Source organism: Aureococcus anophagefferens (assembly GCF_000186865.1).
Source record: "Aureococcus anophagefferens unplaced genomic scaffold AURANscaffold_18, whole genome shotgun sequence".
Taxonomy (NCBI): Eukaryota; class Pelagophyceae; order Pelagomonadales; family Pelagomonadaceae; genus Aureococcus; species Aureococcus anophagefferens.
The window spans coordinates 190,834-213,304 of record NW_008705578.1 but is presented as its reverse complement, the minus strand read 5'-3'; the positions used below and the strand labels follow the sequence as shown (position 1 = coordinate 213,304).

At 71.8% G+C, this 22,471-nt stretch overlaps 3 protein-coding genes across 3 annotated transcripts; 2 read left to right on the top strand and 1 right to left on the bottom strand.

Moving 5' to 3' along the window:
* Positions 1 to 409: 409 nt before the first annotated feature.
* Positions 410 to 1,285, bottom strand: AURANDRAFT_4760 (hypothetical protein; the record flags this gene model as incomplete). Its single annotated transcript, XM_009040967.1, has 3 exons — positions 410 to 676; positions 741 to 1,073; positions 1,154 to 1,285. Coding segments are annotated over 3 exons (732 nt in total), but the record flags the coding sequence as incomplete, so codon positions are not given.
* Positions 1,286 to 4,325: 3,040 nt separating this feature from the next.
* Positions 4,326 to 5,537, top strand: AURANDRAFT_65920 (hypothetical protein; the record flags this gene model as incomplete). The annotated part of the gene is made up of 1 exon (XM_009041080.1): positions 4,326 to 5,537. One exon carries the CDS (start codon positions 4,326 to 4,328, stop codon positions 5,535 to 5,537), a length of 1,212 nt encoding a protein of 403 aa, XP_009039328.1.
* A 2,935-nt stretch (positions 5,538 to 8,472) lies between these two features.
* Positions 8,473 to 22,206, top strand: AURANDRAFT_65919 (hypothetical protein; the record flags this gene model as incomplete). The annotated part of the gene is made up of 5 exons (XM_009041081.1): positions 8,473 to 9,984; positions 10,123 to 10,144; positions 11,242 to 18,325; positions 18,563 to 19,399; positions 20,757 to 22,206. The coding sequence occupies 5 exons, from the start codon at positions 8,473 to 8,475 to the stop codon at positions 22,204 to 22,206; spliced, it is 10,905 nt and encodes a 3,634-aa protein (XP_009039329.1).
* Positions 22,207 to 22,471: the final 265 nt, after the last annotated feature.

The following is a 22,471-nucleotide window of genomic DNA, read 5'->3' as shown; positions in this document are numbered from 1 at the left end:
CGACGACGAGGTCGGCAAAGACGACGCGGCCCTCGGACACGATCATGCCGTGCCGGAGCCAGGGGACAAGCTCTCCGGGGAGCATGGAGCTGCCTCCCATGTTGAAGGTGCCCGCGAGGATGCGCAGGGGCCGCGCGTCCGCGCCGGGCGCCGGCGGCGCGTCGCCGGCGGCGCGCGGCTCGCCGAGGCCCGGCGGCGCCGGCGGCGCGGACGGCCGCGGCCGCGCGGACGGAGGGGGCGGCTCGTCGGCGCGCGGCGTGGGGGGCGCGGACGGCGCGGACGGCGCGGCCGAGCGACCCAGCGGCGTCGCCGCGCCGTCGACGCTGAGGACCTCGACCATCTGCGCGCCGACGACGTCGGCCCCGTCGGCGACGGGCTCCGCGTCGACGATCACCGCGTCTCCGGCGAGCTCGGCCTCGGAGAGGAGGTCGCAGACGGCGTCCATGGCCGGGCGGTCGCCGGGCACCGACTGGACGCAGCGGTGGGCGATCTCGAGGACGTCGACGGCCCGCTCGAGCGCCTCCGGCGACGGCTCGAGCTTCGCGTCGAAGATGTCGGTCTCGCGCTCCGCGGCCATGACGCGGTCGACGAGGCCGCGGGCGTCGAGCCCCGTGACGAGCTCCATGAGCACGACGCCGAAGGCGTAGACCTGAGGGCGGGGCGTCGTCGTCGCGGACTCGCGCGCGGCTCCGGGCGCGGGCGCGCGCGTCCGACGCGGTGCTGATCTCGCCCGTCGCGACGTAGTGCGGGTCCATGTAGCCGTGGGAGCCTGCGAGCGTCAGGGTCCTGTCCGCGCCCCGCGGAGTGGCGACCTTGCGCGCGAGGCCAAAGTCCGCGAGCTTGGCGTGGCCGGCGTCGTCGAGCAGGACGTTCGCCGATTTCACGTCGCCGTGGATGAAGGCGACGTCGTTGGCGCGCGGCTGGGCGTGCAGGTAGTAGAGGGCCGCCGACGTGTCGAGGGCGATGCGGAGGCGGTGGTTCCACGGGAGCGGCGCGACGTCGCGGCCGTCGAAGCCCGTGCAGGCGAGCCGGTCCTGCAGGGACCCGCCGCGCATGAGCTCGAGGACGAGCACCTAGCGAGGGCGACGGTGGAACGGTATCCGGGCGAAACTTGCGTGAGAAAGCACCTGTGTCGCTCGACGCTGACAAGGACCCGCTCGTGCTCGTCGGCCGCGTACGCGAGGAGATGCACGAGGCGCGGATCTCGCAGCTGCGCGAGCACGTCGAGCTCCTTGACGAACTCCGCCTCGCCCTGCCCCGCGCCGCGCAGGTGCCGCTTGATCGCCACGTCGCCGAACTGTTCCAGCGTACCTGATGGGCAGCGCGGCTCGGCGGCGCCGGCGCGCGCTCGCGGCGCGGGCGCCGCGCCCGCGTAGACCGCCCCGAAGCCGCCGGAGCCGACGCGCCTCGACTCGTCGAAGCCTCCCGTCGCGAGGTCGACGGCCCGCATGTCCACGCGCACCGCGTGGCTCCGCGCGATGCGCATGCGCACGCTGCGCGAACACTGCAGGAGGAGCGTCTGCCGCTCCGCGTCGGGCGCCGCGGACGTCGAGGCCCGCGGCGCGTTCTCGAGGAATTTGTCGACGGTCCACCCGAGGCCCGCGAGGGTCCGGGTCCGCTCCTTGGCAGTCACGCCGTGCTGCGCCTCGTAGGCCTCGACGACGCCGATCACCCACTCGTCCACGACGCCGTCCGCGAGGACGTGCCGCAGGACCCGCCCGTAGTTTGGCCTGCGCGGAGACCGGCGGTTCGGGCGGCCCCGACCGACACTCTCCGAGTCGCCGATTTTGGGACGAGTCGTGTTCGCTCGACAGTCAAAACGAGGCCGAAGAACCGCGCGTCGACGTCGGAACGCTCGAATTCCGCGCGGAGTCGCGCGCGCGGGCCCACTCCGCGGGCGTCCAGCCCAGCGCCGCCAGGGCCGCGTCCCGCTCGGCGTCGCCGAGGCCGTGGCCCGCCTCGAAGAGCGTGACCAGGTGCACCCCGTCCGCAAAGACCAGGCCGTCCGAGACGACCATCTCGACGAGCTTCTCGTACTCGGACGCGGTCTCGCGCGCCTCGAAGTCGCGCCGCGCCGTCGCGCCGCGCGCGCGCTCCGCCGCGAGCTCCCGCTCGAGCGCCGCCGCCGCGGGCTCCGGCGTCGCCGCCGGCTTCGGCTTGAGCGCGCTCAGGGGCCCGTCGCCCGAGACCCGCGGCGGCGCCGAGGGGCGCCGCGCCGGGTCAGGCGAGGTGTCCACGAAGACCTGGAGGCCCGGGGGGAGGCGCAGCTCGCGGATCGACGCGCGCGTGCCCTTGTCCTTGAAGATGGTCACGACGACGCGGCCCGTCCGTCGCTCCACGGAAAGCCCCGCGGACCGCCGCTTCGTGACGTCGCCCCGCCCGCGCCGGTTCACGGCGGCGACGCAGGCCGCGACCTCGAAAAAATGCCACTCGCGCTTCCCCGCGACGTGGAGCCGCGGCGTCACCAGCACCGCGACCGTCGGCCGCTGCGGCAGCCCGCCGCCGGCCTCGAGGCGGAAGGCCGCGCGGCCGTCGCGCAACGCGAGGCGGCCGCGCTCCGAGGCGCAGGCGTAGTGGAGCGCGCCCTTGGCGCAGGTGACCGTGCCGGCCTCGTCCGACTTCGAGAAGAAGCCCCGGAGCGTGACCGTGTTGTCGAAGACGGCGACGCGGCAGTCGAACTCGACGCCCCGCGGCATGGCGCCGAGCACGGCCGTGGCCAGCGGCAGGTCGTCGTCGTCGTCGATGACGGGCTCCGGGCCGCCGCCGGCTTCGACGCGGGGCGTCGAGAAGACGAGGCCCATCGCAGCGGGTGAGGGCAGCCCCTAATTTTGCGACTTTCAGGATGCCACACTCTAACACGGGTTCTCGAGTGGGCTGTGTCATTCCGAAGCGGCGGTGTTGCAGTTTGCCCTGAACACTTCATTTTGCTATCTTGAGGGAGCTTGAAGAGCAATTTACTAGGGCGAAGCAGTGGGGGACCTTAAAATTGCAAAACCGTAGGGGGCTTGGGGTCTTTCGGGTCCGCGGAAGGGTTTTGGAGGGCTTCTGGAGGGCTTCCACTACCTAGGTAGTAGTAGTGGCCGCTTCTGGAGCCCGCGGCCTGAGGGCTTCTGGCACGTGGCTTGGGGCGGGTTGCGCCCCCTAAGGCGTGGGCGGCGCGTCAGAGGTCCCCCGCGAGGCGTGAGCGGCGGTGTCGAGGCCCCTTTGAAGGGCAAGCGGCTGAGTTGAGGCCCCTGTTGAAGTGCAAGGTTTGACTCATCGGATGAAGTCCAAGTTGAAGCGGCGTTTGGCATATCCCGCCGGCGGGCCATGTTATTGCCTGGCGGCGGTCTTAGGCGGGGTCCCTTTCCCGGCGTATATACAGCCCGACGCCGGCGACGTGTTCGCCGACGCTGACAGAACGTTCGGTCTCGGCGCGCAGGTCGCCGACTTCGTCGCCGCTCACTTGTTGACATGTGCAGAGTGAGAGAAGTCGGAGTAGGCGCCCATGGCCCATGACGAGCCCAATTGGCTCTTCGAGGCCTCGCGGGCGCGTTCAACCGCGGTGGACGACTGGCTCATCGAGCCATCGGCCACGGCCTTGGCGGGGACGGCCGTGGCGGGCGCGGAGTGAGAGAAGTCGGAGTAGGCGCCCATGGCCCATGACGACCCCAAGCTCGTCGAGCCACCGGCCGAGGCCTTGGCGAACTCGCGGGCGCGATCAACCGCGGTGGGGCCATCGGGGATCGAGTCATCAGCCACGACCTTGGCGGCGACGGCCGTGGCGGGGGCGGAGTGAGAGAAGTCGGAGTAGGCGCCCATGGCCCATGACGACCCCAAGCTCGTCGAGCCACCGGCCGAGGCCTTGGCGAACTCGCGGGCGCGATCAACCGCGGTGGGGCCACCGGCGCCAGGGGCCTCGGCCGTCGTGATGACTTCGGAGCCGGAGAGCCAGTCGGGGCCGCCGACGGACGAGGCGCCCATGGCCCACGCGGCGCCCATTTCGGTTTCGACGCCGACGACGACGGACCGGCGCCGCGGCGTCGCGTGCGACGGCGGCAGCAGCGCCGCGACGGACGACGCGAGCAGGAAGCAGACGAGCTTGCGTAGCATCTCTTCTGTCGCAGCTCTTTGTGAGGATTGGAGGGTTTTTCTGGGCGGCGCAGAGGACGCGGCGCACGACGGTGCGAGATTCGGCCTCGTGGCAGCGGCTCTCCGCCGGTCTTTTACTAAACAGACAGCGCGATCTACGAGATCACACCTCGAGCTCGAGCCACGGTGACGTGAGCGGGGAAACGAGCCCATGCTTCCCTCGTTGTACTAGGTTGCACATACATCCAAACGCGATGGCGCGGCTGCCCGTCGTCGCGTGCTGCTGGTTCTTCGCTCGGGCCATCGACGTGCGCGACCTCGACCCCTGGCGCTTCGAGAAGCAGCTCGTCGAGCGCTACGTGCGCGACGGCAACGGCACGGTCTACTTCGTGCCGGCGGAGCCGCAGCTCGACGGCCGCGTCCTCTGCGACGTCGCCGTCGACAGCGGCGCGCGCATCCCGACGGACGCCTTCGGCCGCGTGGACCGCCGGAGGGACGAGGACGCGCAGCACTGCGTTCCGCGGCACCCGGAGCGGGCGAGGAGCTGGCACGGGCTGCCCGAGGCCGCGGCGTACTACGCGTCGCACTTCCGCGTGGGCTTCCTCGAGATCCACACGCGCCTGCCCGCGGCGCTCGCCTTCACGCGCTTCGCCTTCGTCGGCGTCGTGCGCGACCCGCTCCACGCCGTCGCCGGCGGCACCGAGGGCGACCCCGCGCGCGTGAAGCAGTACGTCAACCGGCAGCTCGGCCACTACATCGGCTGCGCGGCGACCATCGCCAAGGTCTTCGCCAAGGCGGGCGCGGCGGAGGCGACGATCCGCACGGGGGCGACGCGGACGCTGCCCCACTACCGCGTGGGCTTCGAGTTCCGCGGCGGCGACGAACGCTACGTCGACGTGCCCGACGGCGACTACGCGGAGCAGCGCGCGCGGCACCGGCCGAACTGCGCCCAGGCCGTGCTGGACTTCCACCGGCCGACGCGCGACGACCTCGACGCGGCGAAGCGGCGCCTCGACCGCTTCTCGGTCGTCGCGCCCCTGGATCGGCTCGCGGAGCTCGCGCCGCTCCTGAAAGCCAAGTTCGGCTACGGCGACGTGTCGGCGCTGGCGCGCTTCAACTACACGGCCTACTCCCAGCCGGAGCTGGCGATCCTGGCCAAGGTCGACGGCCACATCGCCGCGGCGTTCCGCCGCAACACGGACCTGGACCGCGAGCTCTACGCCTACGCGGGCCGGCTGCTGGACGCCCAGCTCCAGGCGCACCGCAACTCGTGGTCGGGCGCCGTGCGCGTCGGCCGGGACGCGTCCCGCGGCGCGGGCGTCGAGATCGGCTCCTTGAGCTCCGTGAAGGTCCACCCGGCCGCGGAGCGCCTCGAGGCGCCCAAGTGGGCGGCCCTGCCCGACGCGTTCCCCATGTTCGAGGACGCGGCGCGGGAGGAGGGGTTCGGGACGGCGCTCGCGGTGTAAAAGTTTTCAGGAGAGCGTCGGAACCGGCTCGTCGCAAAGTGCTCGTTACCTTTACATTTCATAAGTTGAGTCGAATTTTGTGTCCGAGCCCGAGGACGGCTGTGGCGAGGTCGATCGTCACAGCCTTGCGCGCCGCGGCTCGACTTCTGCGAGTCGCGCGCTTGCAGCGCGAGGGTCCCGCTGTCACGAGGGACTTGCGGCGCGGTCGTGGCGTCATCGGCGCGACGCGCGAAGGCTTGTTCGTCGCCCGTTTCGAAGGTTTCGGCTGCGGATCGCGTGGCTCGGCCTGCGGCACCGCGTCCTGAGCGCGCGCGACCTCTACACGCGTACACAGCTCTTCGGGCCGCTCGCGGGGGACGCAGGGCGGGTCTCTGGCGCAGCGGCGCGACGCCGGCGGGTGCGGGTGCCGCGATCAACCGCTCGAGCGTAAAACGTCACGCTTTGGCGCTGGGCGGAAACGCATGGCTCGCAGCGATGTCTGGGCCCCGCTACCCGTCGTCGCTGCAGGACGCGTTCCAGGACAGTCGACACAGCCGCCGAGATCGATACCAGCCCACAGAACGTCTGTGCAACGCGCGCGGCGCGCCCCGCATCGGTTCGAGACGGTGGCGCGAGTTTCCGACTGCAGTGCTCAAAGTCGCGAGGAGCGCGACGCGCGACCGCGGCGCGGCGACCAGCCGTAGAGCACACACTCACTATCGATCCATGACCATGCGTGGCTCAATTGATGCGCTGCAGCAAACATGTGCACCTGTTTCGAAGCAGATAGATGATGATGAGGTGCCTGATCACCGTGCCTCCCGCACCACCGCGTCGCTCGATTCAGCCCGATTTCGGCGTGGGTTGTAGCGGGGGCACCCCACGCGTGCCGCGCCAAACCCACGGCGCCTGGGGGACAGCGGTCGACACGATTTTGCTGCCCAAACACCCCCGCACGCAATTAATTTCAACATCGACTCAACTTATGAAATGTAAAGGTAACCGCAACATGTTGTGTAGCAGCGCGAAGTCCTCAGGCACACCCAAACCTTTGGCTGGTGATCACCCGATTAGCCCTCGATGGGCCTCAAAGCGGCGCGTAGGCCGCGGTAGCCGAAGGAAAAACGGCCCCGGCCGCGGCGCATGTACCCCACGAGGGCGCGGAGCCGTTCCAACCGTTCGTGATGGCGACTTCGCGGCTCCAAACGGTCGCGTGACAGCGGCCGGCGGCCCACGCTCTCAGAGGCCCGAGTGCGGACTCGTCGGAAACGCTGCTTCTGGCTCGTTTGGGGCGTGCGCGGGTCCTTAGTGATGCTGTAAGAGATTCCGCGTGCTTGGTTCGATGCGTGCGGGCCCAAAACGTGACTGCGCGCGCGGCCGAAGCTCGGCGCCGACGACATTCCCGACGCGTTGACCGCGGGCATCCGGAGCGCCACACGTGCGAGGCGCTGGTCACATCCCTCCGGTGGGTCATATACTCGGTCCGGAAGCGTCGTGTGACCTCGGAAAACGTGTTGAAGTCGTGGATCGCGGACCCCATACACTGCAGCCCTACCGAATGATCTCTGCCGCTGCGATTCTCGTCACCAACGTCCACGGCGACGAGCCCGAGCACACCATCGTCGTCGTATGAGATCTACGTGGCCTCCGGCTAGAAATTTCTAGCGACAACGACATTTTTGACCCGTTCGCGAATCTGGTGCTCGAGCGCGTACAGCCTCATCTCGGGCGGAGCACCTACCTCTTAATCCGAGCTTCTAGTGGGCGCCTCTCGGTCGAGCTTCGACGCCGGTACTCTGGCGCCTCTAGGGACGAAGAGACGCGGTGCGGGCTCGGGTTTCGGGTCGCGAAGACACCGTAGAGTGCCAGACGGTGTTTTGAAAAAAATATTTACGCCACGCCTGCGTCGCAGGTGACCGGGCCACCGCCGGAAAGCCCGCGGCGTCGCAAAGCCATGTACTTGGAGCGTTGATAACGAAAAAGTCCGCGGGTACAGACGCGGACGGCGACCGCGCGCCGCGCGCGAACGTGTCGGTTTAGGACCGTCTCCGTCGACGTACGACTTCGACGCCGCAAAGAAGCACGTCGGGTCCAGCGCTGATGAGTGCTCCACGGCCCTCGCCCATCGATAGGATGAGCTCGGAGCCCATATCCTCGCACCGCCGCCCCCATGGGCGCCGCGTAGCCGCCGTCGAGCGGTTGCGCGCGTGTGCGCCGAGCACGACGTTCGCGTCCGCCGAGCGTTGCAGGTCGTCCGCGCCCGCGAGGAGTCATTCCCGATCGCTTCGTGGAGATGTTTGGCCGCAAAATCGATCAAGTCCGGGGGCACGGACCGCGGCCCCCGCGCGCCGGCCGCCGCAGAGCGGCGCCCGAAACCGCCGCCGAAACGGGTTCTGGGGTCATGAACGGCGATGTGGCGTATTTGACGTGATCTGTTGGGCCACGGCTCACCCATAGTGATAGACGAGCTGCACGAGCCACTTCGCCGACGGGAACTCGCGCAGATCTAGCCGCGGTCCGCGCCTCGAACGTGTCGTCGGCACCCGTCTTCGGCCCAGCGCCGCACCACGACCACGGCCTCGGCCGACGCAGTTGAGCGCGCGCCGCATCTATGCGCAACATGGACGGACCGCCGCGACGGTTTACGGACCCGCGGCGACCTCCGGACGCGTCCAGCGCCGCCCGCTGCTCGACCGCTCCCGCAGGCGGTTTCCGAGGCCGTGTGCGTCGTCGCGCGCACGCCGTTTCCAGCGCTCAAAAGTGGCACGCGACCGCGCAGGGACTAGTAGACGCAAACGGAAGCGGCGCGGGGGTCACAGGCGGCCTCATACGGCCTGTGGCGCGGCGCGAAGGCCGTATTGAGGCTAATCGTCCGAGAGGTTTGGGTGTGTCAGGTGACGCATGGCCTCCTGAGCTTGCACCAATGCGCTGCCTCGCTCTCATTCTAATGCATGCGATGCGCTCGCTCCACGGCCTGCAGCCGACGCGCGGCGCGTGCGCGCGCACGTCGACGTTGCACGCCACGTCCATCCGCGGCTCCAACGGCGCCAACGGGCCGTCGCACACGCCGAAGCAGGTCGCGAGCCATCCGCGCAGCGCGCAGTTCACGCGCGCCATCGTGCGCAGCGGCAAGCGCGGCGAGTGGCGCCGCGCCGTCGCGCTGCTCGACCAGCTCGAGCGGACGACGCCGCGGGAGCTCATCTCGGAGCGCGCGTACGGCGCCACGCTCATCGCCTGCGACCGCGCGGGCTGCGGCGACGGCCTCGGCGGCGCGCCGCGCTGGGCCGAGGCCACGGAGATCCTGGGCCGCTTCGAGCCCGACGCGTTCTCCGTCGCCGTCGCCGTGCGCTGCGCGGGCCGCGCGGGCCGGCCCGACGACGCCGTCGCCATCTTCCGGGCCCACGCCTTCGACGAGGACGCGCACGACGCGGCCGTGACCGCGCTGGCCCGCGCGGGCCGCTTCGACGAGGCCGCGGCCCTGTACGACGAGTCTCCCTGGCCGCCGAAGGTGTCCATGCGGCGCCGGACGAAGTGGCTGCGCCGGTCGAAGGCGCGCCTGGAAGCGCTCGCGGCGTCGGCGACGTCGCCGCAGGCCGCCGAGGACCTCCTGGCGACGGCGTCCCTGGAACGGGCGCTCGGCGACGCGGCGACGAACGGGTCCATGCCGAGCTTCGCCGACGAGCGCGCGCGGCGGGGCTACGAGCGCATCCACTTCGTGTCGCGCACGACGAAGGTCGCCTCCGCGCTCTTCTGCGGCGAGGACGGCTGGCTGCGCGCCGCGGTGACGAAGCTGCTGGCGCTGCGCGCGACCTGCGCCGTCGTGAGCCTCGGCGGCGGCCCGGGCTACGACTTCGCGGCGGTGGCGACGCTCGCGGACTACGTCGCGGGCGACACCTTCGAGGCGGACCTCGTCGTGCCCGAGCGCCACCGGCGCCCCTCGGCGGCGATCGACTGCACCGTGCTCGACTACGAAAAGGGCTGGGGCGCGTCGGTGGAACGCCTCGCGGAGGCCTTCGAGGGCTCGCGGCACGCCGTGTCCTTCGCGACGGCGGACATCACGGTGTCGCTCGACGACGGCGCGAACGCGGCGTTCCGCGCGGACGCGGACCTCTTCGTCGCGTCCTACGTCGTCGCGGAGAACAAGAACGCGCTCCGCGCGCGCGACTGGGTCTTCTTCCGCGACGCGTTCGCGCGCGCGAAGCCGGGCGCGCTCTTCCTGTTCACGGAGACGACGCACCGGCTCTGGCCCGAGCTCGCGGCCGTCGCGACGGAGGTGCTCGGCGACTGCGACATGTCGCTGCCGACGGACCTGCCGGGCCGGAGCGGGTCGACGCTCTTCGTCCGCAAGGGCTCGTCCGCGGCGCCCGACGAGGCCCACGCGGACATGTTCGCGCGCTTCGCGGACGACAACGCGGCCCACGAGCGGCGCCTCCTGAAGCCCGCGGGCCCGGGCGGCGGCCGGAGCCAGGTTCGCCTCGCGCCGTCGTCGAAGCCGCGCGGGATTCCGACGGTCTAAACCTTACTTGCCCGTCTTCCGGATGAGGTCCGCTTCCAGGCGCACGACCTCCTCGCCGCCGCGCTTGCACCAGGCTTGGACGTGGCGCAGGTTCGGCCCGTCGCGCTCGATGGTGTCGACCTTGTAGAAGTCGCCGTTGTCCTTGCGGTGCTTCTCGTCCTCGATCTTGATGCGCACGGCGTCGTCGCCGTCCTGCGTCGCCGTGTAGTAGAACTGGGGCGTCGGGTCCTTGCCGAAGGTGTAGGGCGTCCGCTCGCCGTCGAGGGTGAACCCGAACTCCGCCCGCCCGAACATGGGCACGGCGAACGCGCTCGAGTACCGCCGGTGCGGCGTGTGCGCGATGACGACCTCCGTCTTCCGCGCGGCCCCCAGCACGACCTAGAATGCTTCGTTCGTGGAACCACCCAAAACGTCGCGACCGCGCGACGCCGCGCGCGACCTTGCGGAAGCCCCAGGGCACGCCGCGCGCCTTCATCCAGGCCTCGTGCTTCCTCCTCGGCGGCGGCTGCCAGGTGTACATGCCCGCGAAGCCGCCGTCGTCGGACCCCCGCTCGACGTCGCGGACCATCTTCAGGGCCCGCGCCTACGGAGCACGACGGTCGAACGCGCCACGGTTCGTCGGACGCCGGCGCGCGCGGTGTCGTACATGTTGCGGACGAAGAACTCGTACTCCGTCGTCAGCAGGATGACGGGCAGCACGTGCTGGAGGTGCTCCTTGCGGTCCGTGATGGCCTCGAGCGCCGACGACAGCGCCGCCTCGCTGACGCCGCGCTCGCCGCAGAACCGCGACAGCTCCGCGTCGAAGACCTCGAGGTAGCGCTTGTGGACGGCGGTCCACTCGAGCGGGTGGCCGCGGCCGCTCCGCTCGAGCTCCTCGGCGTCCTCGAAGCCCGCGCAGTGCTCCTCGAAGAAGGCCTGCTTGACGGCGGTGATGCGCTCGGACGTCGAGTACTCGAGGAACTCGTGGACGACGTTGTTGAGCTCGTCGCCCTCCTTCGCCTCGCCCTTGGCCTCGGCGCCGTCGTCCTTGCACTCGCCCTTGGCTTCGTCGTCGTCGAGGCGCGGCATCGCCGCGCGATTCACGGGGAGTCCTCTTGCTCAGCGCGCGCTTTTATTCTGTCATACCTCGGTCCTGAATAACTCCCTCGATTCACCATCAACGATGCCGCGAACTTCGACCTACTGGCAAAGCGCCCGCCATGATGCGAGGTATGTTGTTGGGCCGCTGCCTCGCGGCCCTCGCGGTCGTCGCCGGCGAGCACTTCCAGGACAACTGGGTCATGCACCGGGGCGGCGCGTCGCTGACGACGGATCCGACCTACGCAGACCTCGCCGTGCGCATCGACTTCTCGAGCCTCGGCGGGCCGGGGCAGCGGCTCCTGGGCGGCATCTCCATGGGCTCGACGATCGCGCTCGAGTCCTTCGCGACGCAGTTCCTGCTGGACGTGTCCTTCGCGCTCGGCGTCGACACGGACCGCCTCTATGTCCTCAACGTCACGGAAGGCGACGTCCACTTTGCGTGGGGCTGGACGACGACGATCGTGCGCTTCCGCATGCTCGAGGAGATCAGCTCGACGGACGTGAGCGTCGCCGCCGCCGTGCGCGACTTCACGGACCAGACGCAGCACGCCGGCTCGAAGCTCCTCACGGGCAACGTCACGGGCGCGCTCGACCGCCACTGGGGCGCCGTCGCGCTCGACTGGGACATGTCCCTCCGATTGATGTACAGCATGGAGGTCGTGGGCCAGGACCTCATCCACCAGGCCGGCGAGGGGCGCACGGACATGCACGCCACGTCCGACGGCCACCGCGCCTGGGGCCACAAGACGCTGAACCAGGGCGCGACGCGGTGGTGCGAGGAGGAGGCGGCGCCGGAATCCGCGTACTGCGAATTCGAGCGCTACTTCGAGGAGGACATCTCGCGGGCGTTGGGCGTCCACCGGGACCGCGTCGAGGTCTTATTTATCCGACCGGCGTCGCCGGACAGCGTCCTCGCGCACTTCCGGATCTTCCCGACCACGGACACGGCTTCCGAGGGCAACGTCGTCGCCGCGGCCGTCGCGGACCTCGTGGACCAGGTCCAGGACGCGTCGTCGAGCCTCTTCGGCGGCAACGTCACCGTGCGCGTGGACCCGGCCTGGGGCGTGTCGGGCGTCGACGGCGCGCCGCGGACGACGTCGTCGGAGCACATCCCCTACGCGGCGCGCGGCAACGAGTCGCTGCCCTTCCACGGCTACGCGGCCCACGCGCTGAGCCCGGGCTACGAGCGCTGCAAGGCGACGCAGCGCTGCGCCCGGGGCTACGAGCACTACGACGTCGCGGCCGCGGCCTACTACCACACGTCGCAGGTCTACGCGGGCGGCGCGCACGTACCCGCGGACCTGTTCGCGGGCTTCGAGAACTGGCGGTCCGGGTCCCACGGCTGGGCGCCGCGGGGGTCGTCCTGGAGCGGGCTCAACGGGTCCGTGCCCGGCGGCGAGGGCGTCGGCGCGCCGCGCGGCGCGCATTTCGCACCGATGCGCTTCGACCGCCTCGGGCCCCAGATCCGCACGGTGGACGCCTGGGGCTGGTGCCACGAGCGCCAGCCCTGCGGGCCCTTCTGGAACGGCGGGCTCGTGCTCAACGAGCGGCAGCAGCACAAGGACGTCGTGCTGCAGGCCATGCTCGTCGAGAACGTCGAGGACGACCTGCGGTGGATCGAGTCCTGGGACGAGACGGCGTTGCTGGACGCCGACGGGGCGCGGGCGCGGGCGGACGTGCGGCGCCTCATGGATCACCGTGCGCGCGACGTCCGCGCGAAGCTCGAGGCCGAAAAGGTCGTGCTCGAGGACCTCGCGGCGTCGCAGTGCGAGAACGTGACGTCGTGCTCGCTGCTCTTCAACACGTCGTCCATGGTCATGACGGGCGCGTTGGAGGTCGTCGGCACCGTGGCAACCATGCCCGGCGGCGAGGAGGTCGCCGTCTTCGCCTTCGACTCCATCGAGCTCGGGCCCGAGGTCAACGTGACGCTCGTGGGCCAGCGGCCCCTCGCGCTCCTCTCGCGGTCGTCGGCGCGCATCAACACGTCCTTCGTCGCGTCGCCGGGCACGCTCGGCGGCTTCCCCGGCGGCTACAGCGTCGGCCGGGACCCGGGCGACGTTTTAGATGATGACCCGCGCGACGTGCCGCTCGGCGACCCGGCGATTTTGAGCGGGACGACGGCGTCGAACAACGTCAACGGCCCCGGCGCGCCGTCCGTGCGCGTCCACCTCCGGACCGTGACGACGCGCGCCAAGGACGTCGACGAGGTGCAGCGCGTGGCCATCAGCTCCGACGACGGCGAGACGCTCGGCGGCCACTTCCGACTGACGTACGCGGGGCGGACGACTAGGAGCCTCCACCCGGGCGTCACCGCCGACGCGCTCCGCCGGGCGCTGGAGGAGGACCTGAACCGGGGCACGCGCCGCGGCCGCGGCGACTCCAAGGCCCGCGCGGGCAACGAGGTCGACGTCTACGCGCATCTCCCGGGCGTCGGCCGCGTGACCGTGACCCACGCGCTCGGCGGCCCGCGGGGCGACGAGGACGACGCCTGGGTCGTGACCTTCACGTCGACGTCCGGCGCCATGCCGCTCCTCGGCGTCGAGTCCCACCTCACGGGTTTGGGCGCGCGCGCGCGCGTGTCGCGCGTCCGCCGGGGCAACTCGCTCGGCGGCAACTTCACGCTGTCCTGGCGCGGCGCGACGACGCGGGGCCTCGCCCACGACGCCACGTCCACGGACGTCGCCGCGGCCCTCGTCGAGGACCTGCCGACCGTCGTCGCGGCCGCGGTGTCGCGGTCCGACGCGGAGCGCGGCGGCGAGTGCGACGACGGCTTGTGCGACGGCGGGCCCTACGCCGCCGGCGGGCTGACCTGGTCCCTGACGCTGGCGACGCTGGACGACAACGCGAGCCCGCGGGGGCCGACGGACGGCGACGCGCTCGCGGACCCGGCCGACCCGTGCCCGGAGCTCGCGGCGGACGGCGCGGGCCTCAGCGGCATCAACGCGTCCGTGCAGGCGTCCCAGAGCCTCGGCGAGAGCCACCGGGACCACCTGCGGTCCCTCAACGGCACGGCGCCGGCCTGCGAGTCGTCGTTCTCCCTGGCGTTCGGCGGCGCGGGCGCGGCGCACGGCGGCCTCGGCGGGAGCCCCGTGCCGGGCCAGGCGATCCACGGCACGGACGGCGCCGGCGCCGTCGGCCGCGACGCCGCGGCGTTGTTACCGGACGTGTCGGAGCGGGCGAAGATCGGCGTCGCCGGCGGGAAGCGGCGCGTCGTCGCGTACCGCGCGCCCGCGACGATGGCGCCGCGCCACCTGAGCGCGGCGGACTACGCGGCCTGGCGCGGCGCCGGGCCCGACGCGCTCGACGGCGCGAACTTGACCGTGGGCAACGGCACGGCGCTCTTCCTCTCGGGCGACGGCGGCACCGTCGGCGGCGTCGGCGAGACGTACGGGTCGCGCGACTTCGGCGGCCCGGGCGGCCAGCTCCTCGGCGGCAGCGGCGGCGCGCTCGGCGTGAGCCACCCCTTCGTCTACGAGCGGCTCGAGCCCACGGACTGGGCCGGGCCCGACGGCGCGGACGCGAACTGGAGCGACTACGGCGCGCGGTTCAAAGCGCACGAGGACGTCTACCGGTCGGAGGCGCGCGACGCCCAGCGCGCGTCGCTCGTCGGCCGCGGCGGCGCCGGCGGCGGCGCCATCGAGATCGTCGCCGTCAACGACCTGCACCTCGGGGCGAACTGCCGCGTGTCCGTCGACGGCGCGGACGGCCGGTCCGCGCATTTGAGCGGCGGCGGCGGCGGCAGCGGCGGCAGCGTGCTGCTGAGCGCCGGCGGCGTGCTGACGCTCGAGGGCGACGTGAGCGCGCGGGGCGGCGCGGGCGGGCCGGCCCAGGCCGGCGGCGGCGGCGGCGGCGGAGGGCGGGTGGCGGTCTACGGCCGGTCGCTGTCGACGCGCGAGGCCTGGGGCGGCCTCGAGCCGCGGCTCGACGTCGCCGGCGGCGCCTGCCGCGAGTGGGACGCGGCGACGCAGTCCGTGCGCGCGGGCTGCGGCGGCAGGCCGCGGAACCGGGCCCGGGACGGCCGCGACGGGACGACGTACGTCGAGTCGCGCTTCGAGCTGCGCTACGACGCGTTGATCGACGACGACGACGACCCCGTCGGCGGCGCCTTCGGGACCAAGGGCGCGCTGCGCGTGCGCGGCCGGTCCCTCGCGGACACGGCGGCGGCGACGGTGCGGGAGATGCCCGTGCCCTACGACGGGCCCGAGTACGAGCTCGCCGCGCGGAACCGGCCGCCGCGGCTCTCGTTCTTCGTGCGCCGCGACCCCTACAGCCTGCGGGGCCCGGCGAAGCGCGACGCCGGCTCCTGGGGCGCCATGCTCGTCCTCTACGACGCGAACGCGCACAACGCGTCGCGCCCGGCCGACGAGGACGACGCGGACCCGGCCAAGGTCGGCTTCCCGGACTTCGCGTCGCCGCTCCCGTCCGCGTCGAACCCGCAGGGCGCGAACGCCACGGTGGCCGTCGGCGTGCTGCTCACGGACCGGCTGACGCACGGCTCCGGGTTCCGGGTCTCGCCGGGCGAGCACGAGGACGGCGGCGCGGGGCTGCTCGGCGGCCTGGGCGCGGGCGCGCCGGAGTCGACGCTGCTGCACAAGGCGCGGCTGCGGCGCTGGTACAAGGTCGACGTGTCCCTCGACTGGGACGCGGGCGTCTACGACGTGTGGGTCGACGACGTGCTCCGCGCGGACGACGCGCCGCTCGCCGCGACGGGCGTCACGCGCGTCGGCGCGTACGCGATCGGCGACGGCGGCGAGGCGCGCTTCGACGAGATCTACGTCGGGCCGGACCACACGATGGCCTTCCGCTGCCCGGCGACGACGCGGCGGGGCGTCGAGTTCGAGACGCCGCGGCCCGAGATTTTGGGCTGGGGCGTCGAGGATCTGGGCGACCGGACGACCCTGGCGGAGATGCGGCGCCACGACACGCACGTGAGCCGCCGCGAGCTCTACCAGCACTACAACGGCGACCTCGTCGCCTACGACGGCACGGGCCACGTCCAGTACCGCTCCGACGTCGTCCAGCGCTTCGACACGGGCGACCTGCGGGGCGGCGCGGGCGCGGTGAACGCGGGCGCGCTGCTGACGCTCGCGGGGGGCGTCGCCGCGGGCGGCGGGCCGAGCCGTTTAGTGGTCGACGCGGCGCGGTCGCCCGTGTCCGACGACGGCGCGTGGACGCTGGACCACGCGGACGCGGAGTTCGACCTGGGCAACTTCCCGGGCAACTACGGCAACTTCCCCCGGAGCGAGTTCGACGCCGACGCGCCCCAGCGGCTCGACGGCTTCGCCGAGTGGGAGATCAACGCGCACTGGTACGGCGGCGAGTTCCCGCGCGGCCGGCCGACGCCGACGCACTTCTGGTACGGCGAGCACGACGCGCCGCACGGCCCGCTCAACGACGGCGACGCGGCGCCGGACTGGCTCGCGGGCGGCGTCGGCGCGTGCTCGACGGACGATCTCGTGACGTGGAAAAGGGAAGGGATCGCGCTGCACTACGCGAACCTGTCGGACATGGTCCGGAGCCGCGACGACTGGCTCCCGGGCTGCGACGGCTACGCGACGATCCACGGCACGGCCGCGGGCTACGGCTGCGTCGGGTCGCGGGGCCTCCACGCGACGCGGCCGCGCGTGCTCCTCGCGGATCTGCGGACCATGCCCGACTCGCTGAACCCGCGGCCGCGGTCGCGGCCCGACGCGCCGGACGCGGCGACGGGCCAGGGCTTCGTCATGTGGATGGGCGTCGACAACGCGACGCGGGGCCTGGCGTTGGCGGGCGTCGCGTCGGCGGCGCACGCGGGCGGGCCCTTCGCGTTCCGGCGGAGCCTGTACCCGGACGGCAACGAGACGCGCGACCAGGCCGTCTGGGCCATCGGCGGCGGCGCGCCGGATTTGGCGTCGAACCCCTACTCGACGGCGCTCCTCGGGCGCACCTACTTCGCCGACGTCGAGCATCTGCTGCCGTCGCCCCAGATGCAACCCATCTGGGAGATGGTCAAGGACCCCGAGGGCCGCACGGACTTTGGGCTGAGCTACCACCGGGGCATCTACCAGCGCGAGTACGACGACTACCACGACATCTACCTCCAGCGCTGGCGCCTCGAGGACAAGCCCTGGGAGGTCTACTGCGTGAACCGCTACAACACCTCGAACAACTACAGCCTGCCGCGCGGCCAGTCGAGCGGCGCGAACTTCGCGCTCTGCCCGGACCCCGACTTCTACAAGATCGTGTTGGGCCAGGGCTACGACGACATCGAGAAGGAGGCCGTGGGCATCACGTCGCGGTTCAAGGACCCCCACGCCGCGAACAACTCGTACTGGCTCCCGGACAGCGTGCCCGCGGTCAAGGCGCAGCCCTGGAACCGCAACTACGTCGACGGCTCCTGCGGCATCCGCGCGAACGACGAGGACTACGCGCTCAACGACCCGGAGATCCCGAACCGGGACCAGGTCGACCGGGGCAACTGCTCGAACATCGAGGACAACCCCATGCACCCGACGATGCCCGACGAGCTCGTCGGCGAGCTCTACATCGTCGAGACGCGGCGCGCCAAGTACGTCGCCGTGTCGACGCTCACGCCCGATTTGCTGGATACGACGGGCGCGCTCGACGCCTTCGAGGGCGAGCTCGAGGACATGGATCTGGACGGGCTCATGCAGTCCTACGGCCAGTTCGACTGGTCCATTTTGGGCAACGGCGACCCCAAGGCGACGACGTTCCAGCAGCCCATCGAGGCGCCGGACGTCTTCAACCTCAAGCCGCGGCTCAAATCGGCGACGCGGTTCCACCAGTATCAGACGCACTACAACGACCGCGCGTTCTACTCGCTGTCCTGCGTCTACGACGGCACGTGCCCGGTCCAGTTCGAGGACCAGCTCATCGACCCGGAGGTCGACGCGACGGCCGACGACCCGACCATCGACTGGGCGACGAGCACGACGAACTACCACCCGGACGAGCCGCCGGCCTGGACCGTCAATCCCGAGAGCAGCTGGTCCACGGACCAGTGGCGCCGCGCGCTCTTCGGCGGGGGGGGCGGCGCGCCGGCCTCCGGCGCGCCGCCGGCCTTCGGCGCGCCGCCGCTCGACGACGACCCCTGGGCCGCCGCGCGGGCCGCGCGCGACGCGACCTGGGACGCCGCGGCCTCGGGCTACTCCTGGGGCGACGACGGCGGCGGCGGCGGCTCGGGCAAGGACCCCTGGGCCCACATCCGGAGACGGTAATGATGATGTCGGTGTTCTTGTTTTTACAACAAGCCACGATCGTGCGAACAGCGTCGGTTGCGGCGCCGGGCGTGTCGAGGGTCCTGCAAACCTCTGCACGATCACTGCGGGGTTGCAGCCGCAGATGATGCCGTCGGCGACTAGAGCATAAACATGGCCGACGACGCCTGGGCCGAGCTCTGCGCCGGCGAGTCGGCGACGAAGCAGGCGGCGGTCACGAAGCTGCTGCGCAGGCAGGAGAAGGCCAACGTCGAGGAAGAGAGGAGAAAGAACGAGAAGAAGGCGAAGAAGCCCAAGAAGAAGCCGGCGAAGGCGCCGCCGCCACCCGCGCCGCCGCCGGCGCCCGCCGCGCAGCCGGAGCCCGCGCTGTCGCCCGAGGACGAGAAGATGTTCGCGCACCTGATGGGCGACCCCGCCTGCGAGTCGTTCGTCGGCGACCTCCGGCGCGGCGTCCGCTCCGGCGACCTCTCCAAGGCCGACTTCCTGCGCGCGGCCGCGAGGCGCATCGCCGAGGTGCGCCGGCAGATGGCCGCGCCGCCGCCGCCGCTGCCGGCGCGCCTCGCCGTCGACACGCCCGCGCGCGTCGCCGTCGTCGCGAAGCGGCCGCTCGGCGAGGGCGCGATCGCCTCCGAGGCGACGGTCGCGGCGCTCGGTGGCCTGCTCTCGGGCCCGGCCTCGACGGACGAGTGCCGCGCGCTCTGGCCCATCCGCGGCCTCCCGCGGGACCCCGTCGCGTCCGTGACGGTCGTCGACAACGCGCTCTGCCTCGGGTTTGAGACGGATGCGGACGCGGAGATCTGGTGCTGGAAGATGAACTACGAGGTCTTCGGCAACGAGGCCGCGGGCATGCTCCACACGAAGAACATGGGCTACAACCTCTTCCGCGTGCCCGCGACGCTGTCGCACCTCCTCCAGCACGTCGCCAACGGCGTCGTCGTCGGGGAGGGCGGCGACCTGCGGCTCGCGCCGGGCGAGGCGGACAAGGTCGGCCGCTACGAGCCGGGCCGCGGCAGCTGGGAGCCCCTGTCCCGGTGGCTCGAGCGCACCGTCGACCGGCTCCGCGGCGTCGAGTCCTACGCGACGGCGAACACGGACGCGCCTTAAAAGTCACCTTACGCGGAGCACCGAGACGCGCGCGGCGCCGGCGAAGGACGCCTTGCCCCGGTTGGCCTTCCCCGGGAAGATCTCGCAGGCGTGGAGCACGTCGTAGCCCAGGCGGGCGAACGCCGCGTCGGAGTGCGGTTCCCGGTCGAGCAGCGCGACGGGCGTCCCCGGCTCCGACGCGGCCGCGAGATTCGCGAGGATCCGGTCGTTCGCGCCGAAGTCGTCGCGCACCTTCTCGCCCCAGGGCGGGTTCAGCACGCAGCACTCGGCGCCATGCGCCGGAAACGGCAGGCTGCCGTCGCGCTCGAAGACGTCCGCGTCGTAGGCCGCGAGGTTCTTCGAAGCGCCGGCGACGGCCTTGGCGTCGCGGTCGGCGCCGGCCGCCCGCAAGCCCCGCGCCGCGGCCGCGCGGAGCGTCGTGCCCGACCCGCAGCAGGGGTCGAAGAGCGACGCCGCGGGCGGATCGCGGCAGTCCGCGGCGACGTTGACGAGCGCCCGCGCGACGGCCGGGTCGAGCGCGCCGGCGAAGGTGTAGGGCCGCGCGTTCCAGGCGCCGTCGTCGCGCGCGGCCTCGTGCGCGACGGACCCGAAGCGCAGCGTCTCGTCGCCCTCGAGCACGACGAAGCGCGTGGCGCCCGGGCCGGCGTTCGACGCGCCGCCGAGCGCCGGCGGCGCGCCGCTTATTTGTTGCGCGAGGCCCAGCGAGAGACCGGTAAACCGCCAGTCCTCGTGCGCGCGCCGCCCGCCCGTCAACGTGCTCCAGAGCGGCACGTGCTCGACGGTCCACGGCGTCGCCGCCTCCAGGTCCAGCGCGCCGACGGCGGCGACGAGGCCCGCGGGGTCGTCGACGGAGGCCTCGGCGAGCGGCGCGACGGCGAGGCGGCACGCGCTCAGGCCGCGCAGCGCGTCGAGCTGGTTGTTGGCGCATTCGTGGAGCATGGTGTCGAGGCGCGTCGCTTCGACGCAGACCTGCAGCTCCAGCGCGAAGAGAGCCTCGTAGCGCGACCGCTCCTGGCTCACGATGAGGAGCTTCGGTGGTGCGGTCGGTGGGACGACGAGGCATGTGGTGCTGGCCAAGAGGAGCGAGAGTGGCACGAGTTTTTTCATTGTTGCGCACAAGCAGCGGCCGCTGCCAGCCTCGCGCCTCACACAGGCCGAGCCATGCTTCTGCCGCAAATCGCTGAAGTTTGGTGTCGCAGAGCACCTTTCAAGAGCCGCCGGCGGCACCGCTCGCGCGTACGGACGATGTTGCTCGCGCGCCGCGATGCAAGCGCCTGAGCGCGCCCCCTTGATGTCCACCGAATCCCCGCCGAAGACCTACAGCGACTCGCCGGGCATGGCCGTCGAGGAGGAGGTGAGCCTCCTGCGGCTCCTGGGGCTCACGTCCTTCATGTTCGCTACGGGCCTGCTGCTGAGCACCTACGGCATGATCACGCTGGCGCTCGAGTCGACGCGCCTCGCGCCGGAGAACTCGTCCTTCGCGCTCGCGGGCTTCCTCGCCATGGCGGGCTTCTCCCAGCTCGTGTGCCCGCTCGCGGGCTACCTCAGCGACCGCCACGAGTCGCGGCTCGGGCGCCGCGTGCCCTTCGTCGCCGGGGGCGCGTCGATCCTCGTGCTCGGCCTGGGCCTGCAGTGGGTGTCGCGGAGCGGCCAGCTGCCGGGCGTCGCCTTCGACGACGACGACGACGCGTCCGTCGACGACGACGCGGGCCGCCGCTTCGGCGCGACGCTCGTCTACGGCTGCTCCTTCCTCGCGTCCATGCTCGCGCTGAACGTCGCCTACACGGCGGCGACGTCCCTCGTGCCGGACCTGGTCCCGCCGCGGCAGACGGGCGTCGCCAACGGGCTCGGCGTGTTCCTGCAGGTGCTCGGCTCGTGCTTCGGCTTCCTCTACTACTTCCTCGTCGACGACCTCGACTCGCTCTACGCGCTCTACGTCGTCGTCGTCGTGCTGTTCACGTCCATCACGCTGGTCGTCGCCGTGCCCCGGGGGTCGCGGCCGTCGGACAAGGGCCGCGGCGAGCGGCGGCCCTTGCGGGGCGGCGAGGACCCGGAGGCGCCCGCGAAGCCGCCCTTCGACTGGAGCGCGGTCCTCGCCTGCTACTACGTGTCGCCGCGGGACCCGGAGACGCGCGACTTCTTCTACGTCTTCGTGAGCCGCACGCTCTACTACACGGGCGGCTCCGTGCAGGCGTTCCTCGTCTACTACCTCCGGGACCGGCTCGACGACGGCTCGAACGGCGCCGTCGACGCGTGGCTCGAGCCCTACGTGAACACGGCGGACCCGGCGCGGTCCACGTGCGTGCTCGCGCTCGCGGGCTACGTGAGCGGCGTGCTCGCGGCCGTGCCCGCGGGCGCGCTCTCGGACCGGACGGGCCGGAAGCCCGTGGTCGTCTTCGCGTGCGTGCTCATGTCGCTGTCCATGGTCGGCCTGGCCGTGTCGACGGCGCCGTCGGCCGTCGTCGCCTGGGGCCTCGTGGGCGGCTTCGGCAACGGGTCCTACCAGGCCGTGGACCTCGCGCTGGCCGTCGACACGCTGCCGGACGCGGCGGAGTCGGCGCGGTTCATGGGCGTCTGGGGCGTCGGCGCCTTCGTCGGCGTCTGCCTCGGGCCGCTGGTGGGGGCGCCGCTCCTCTACGTCTTCGGCCGCATCGGCGACCCGCCGCCGCCGGCGAACGGCGCGCTCGGCTACCTCGCGCTCTTCCTCTACGGGTCCCTCGCGATCTTCGCGTCCGCCGCGGTGCTGCTCCGCTACGTCCGCGGCGCCAAGTGAGGAGGGGGTGCGGACTGTAAACCTCCGATCGATCTCTGGCGGGTTCGTGTTGTGTCTTTACTCGCAGAAGTAGCCGCAGCCGTGACGTCGTAGTAATTTTGCTCCGAGCGCGGCGCGCCGCAGGTCGGCGTCGATTGAGGGGTACACCTCGAACCGGCTCGAAATTTGCTACAACTTGCCCTCTCTCGCGCGCATTAGGCGGCACGTACCTTGGGCGGGCGCGGGCACTGGGGGGATACTAAAGCCGACCGGACCCCCGGTGGGC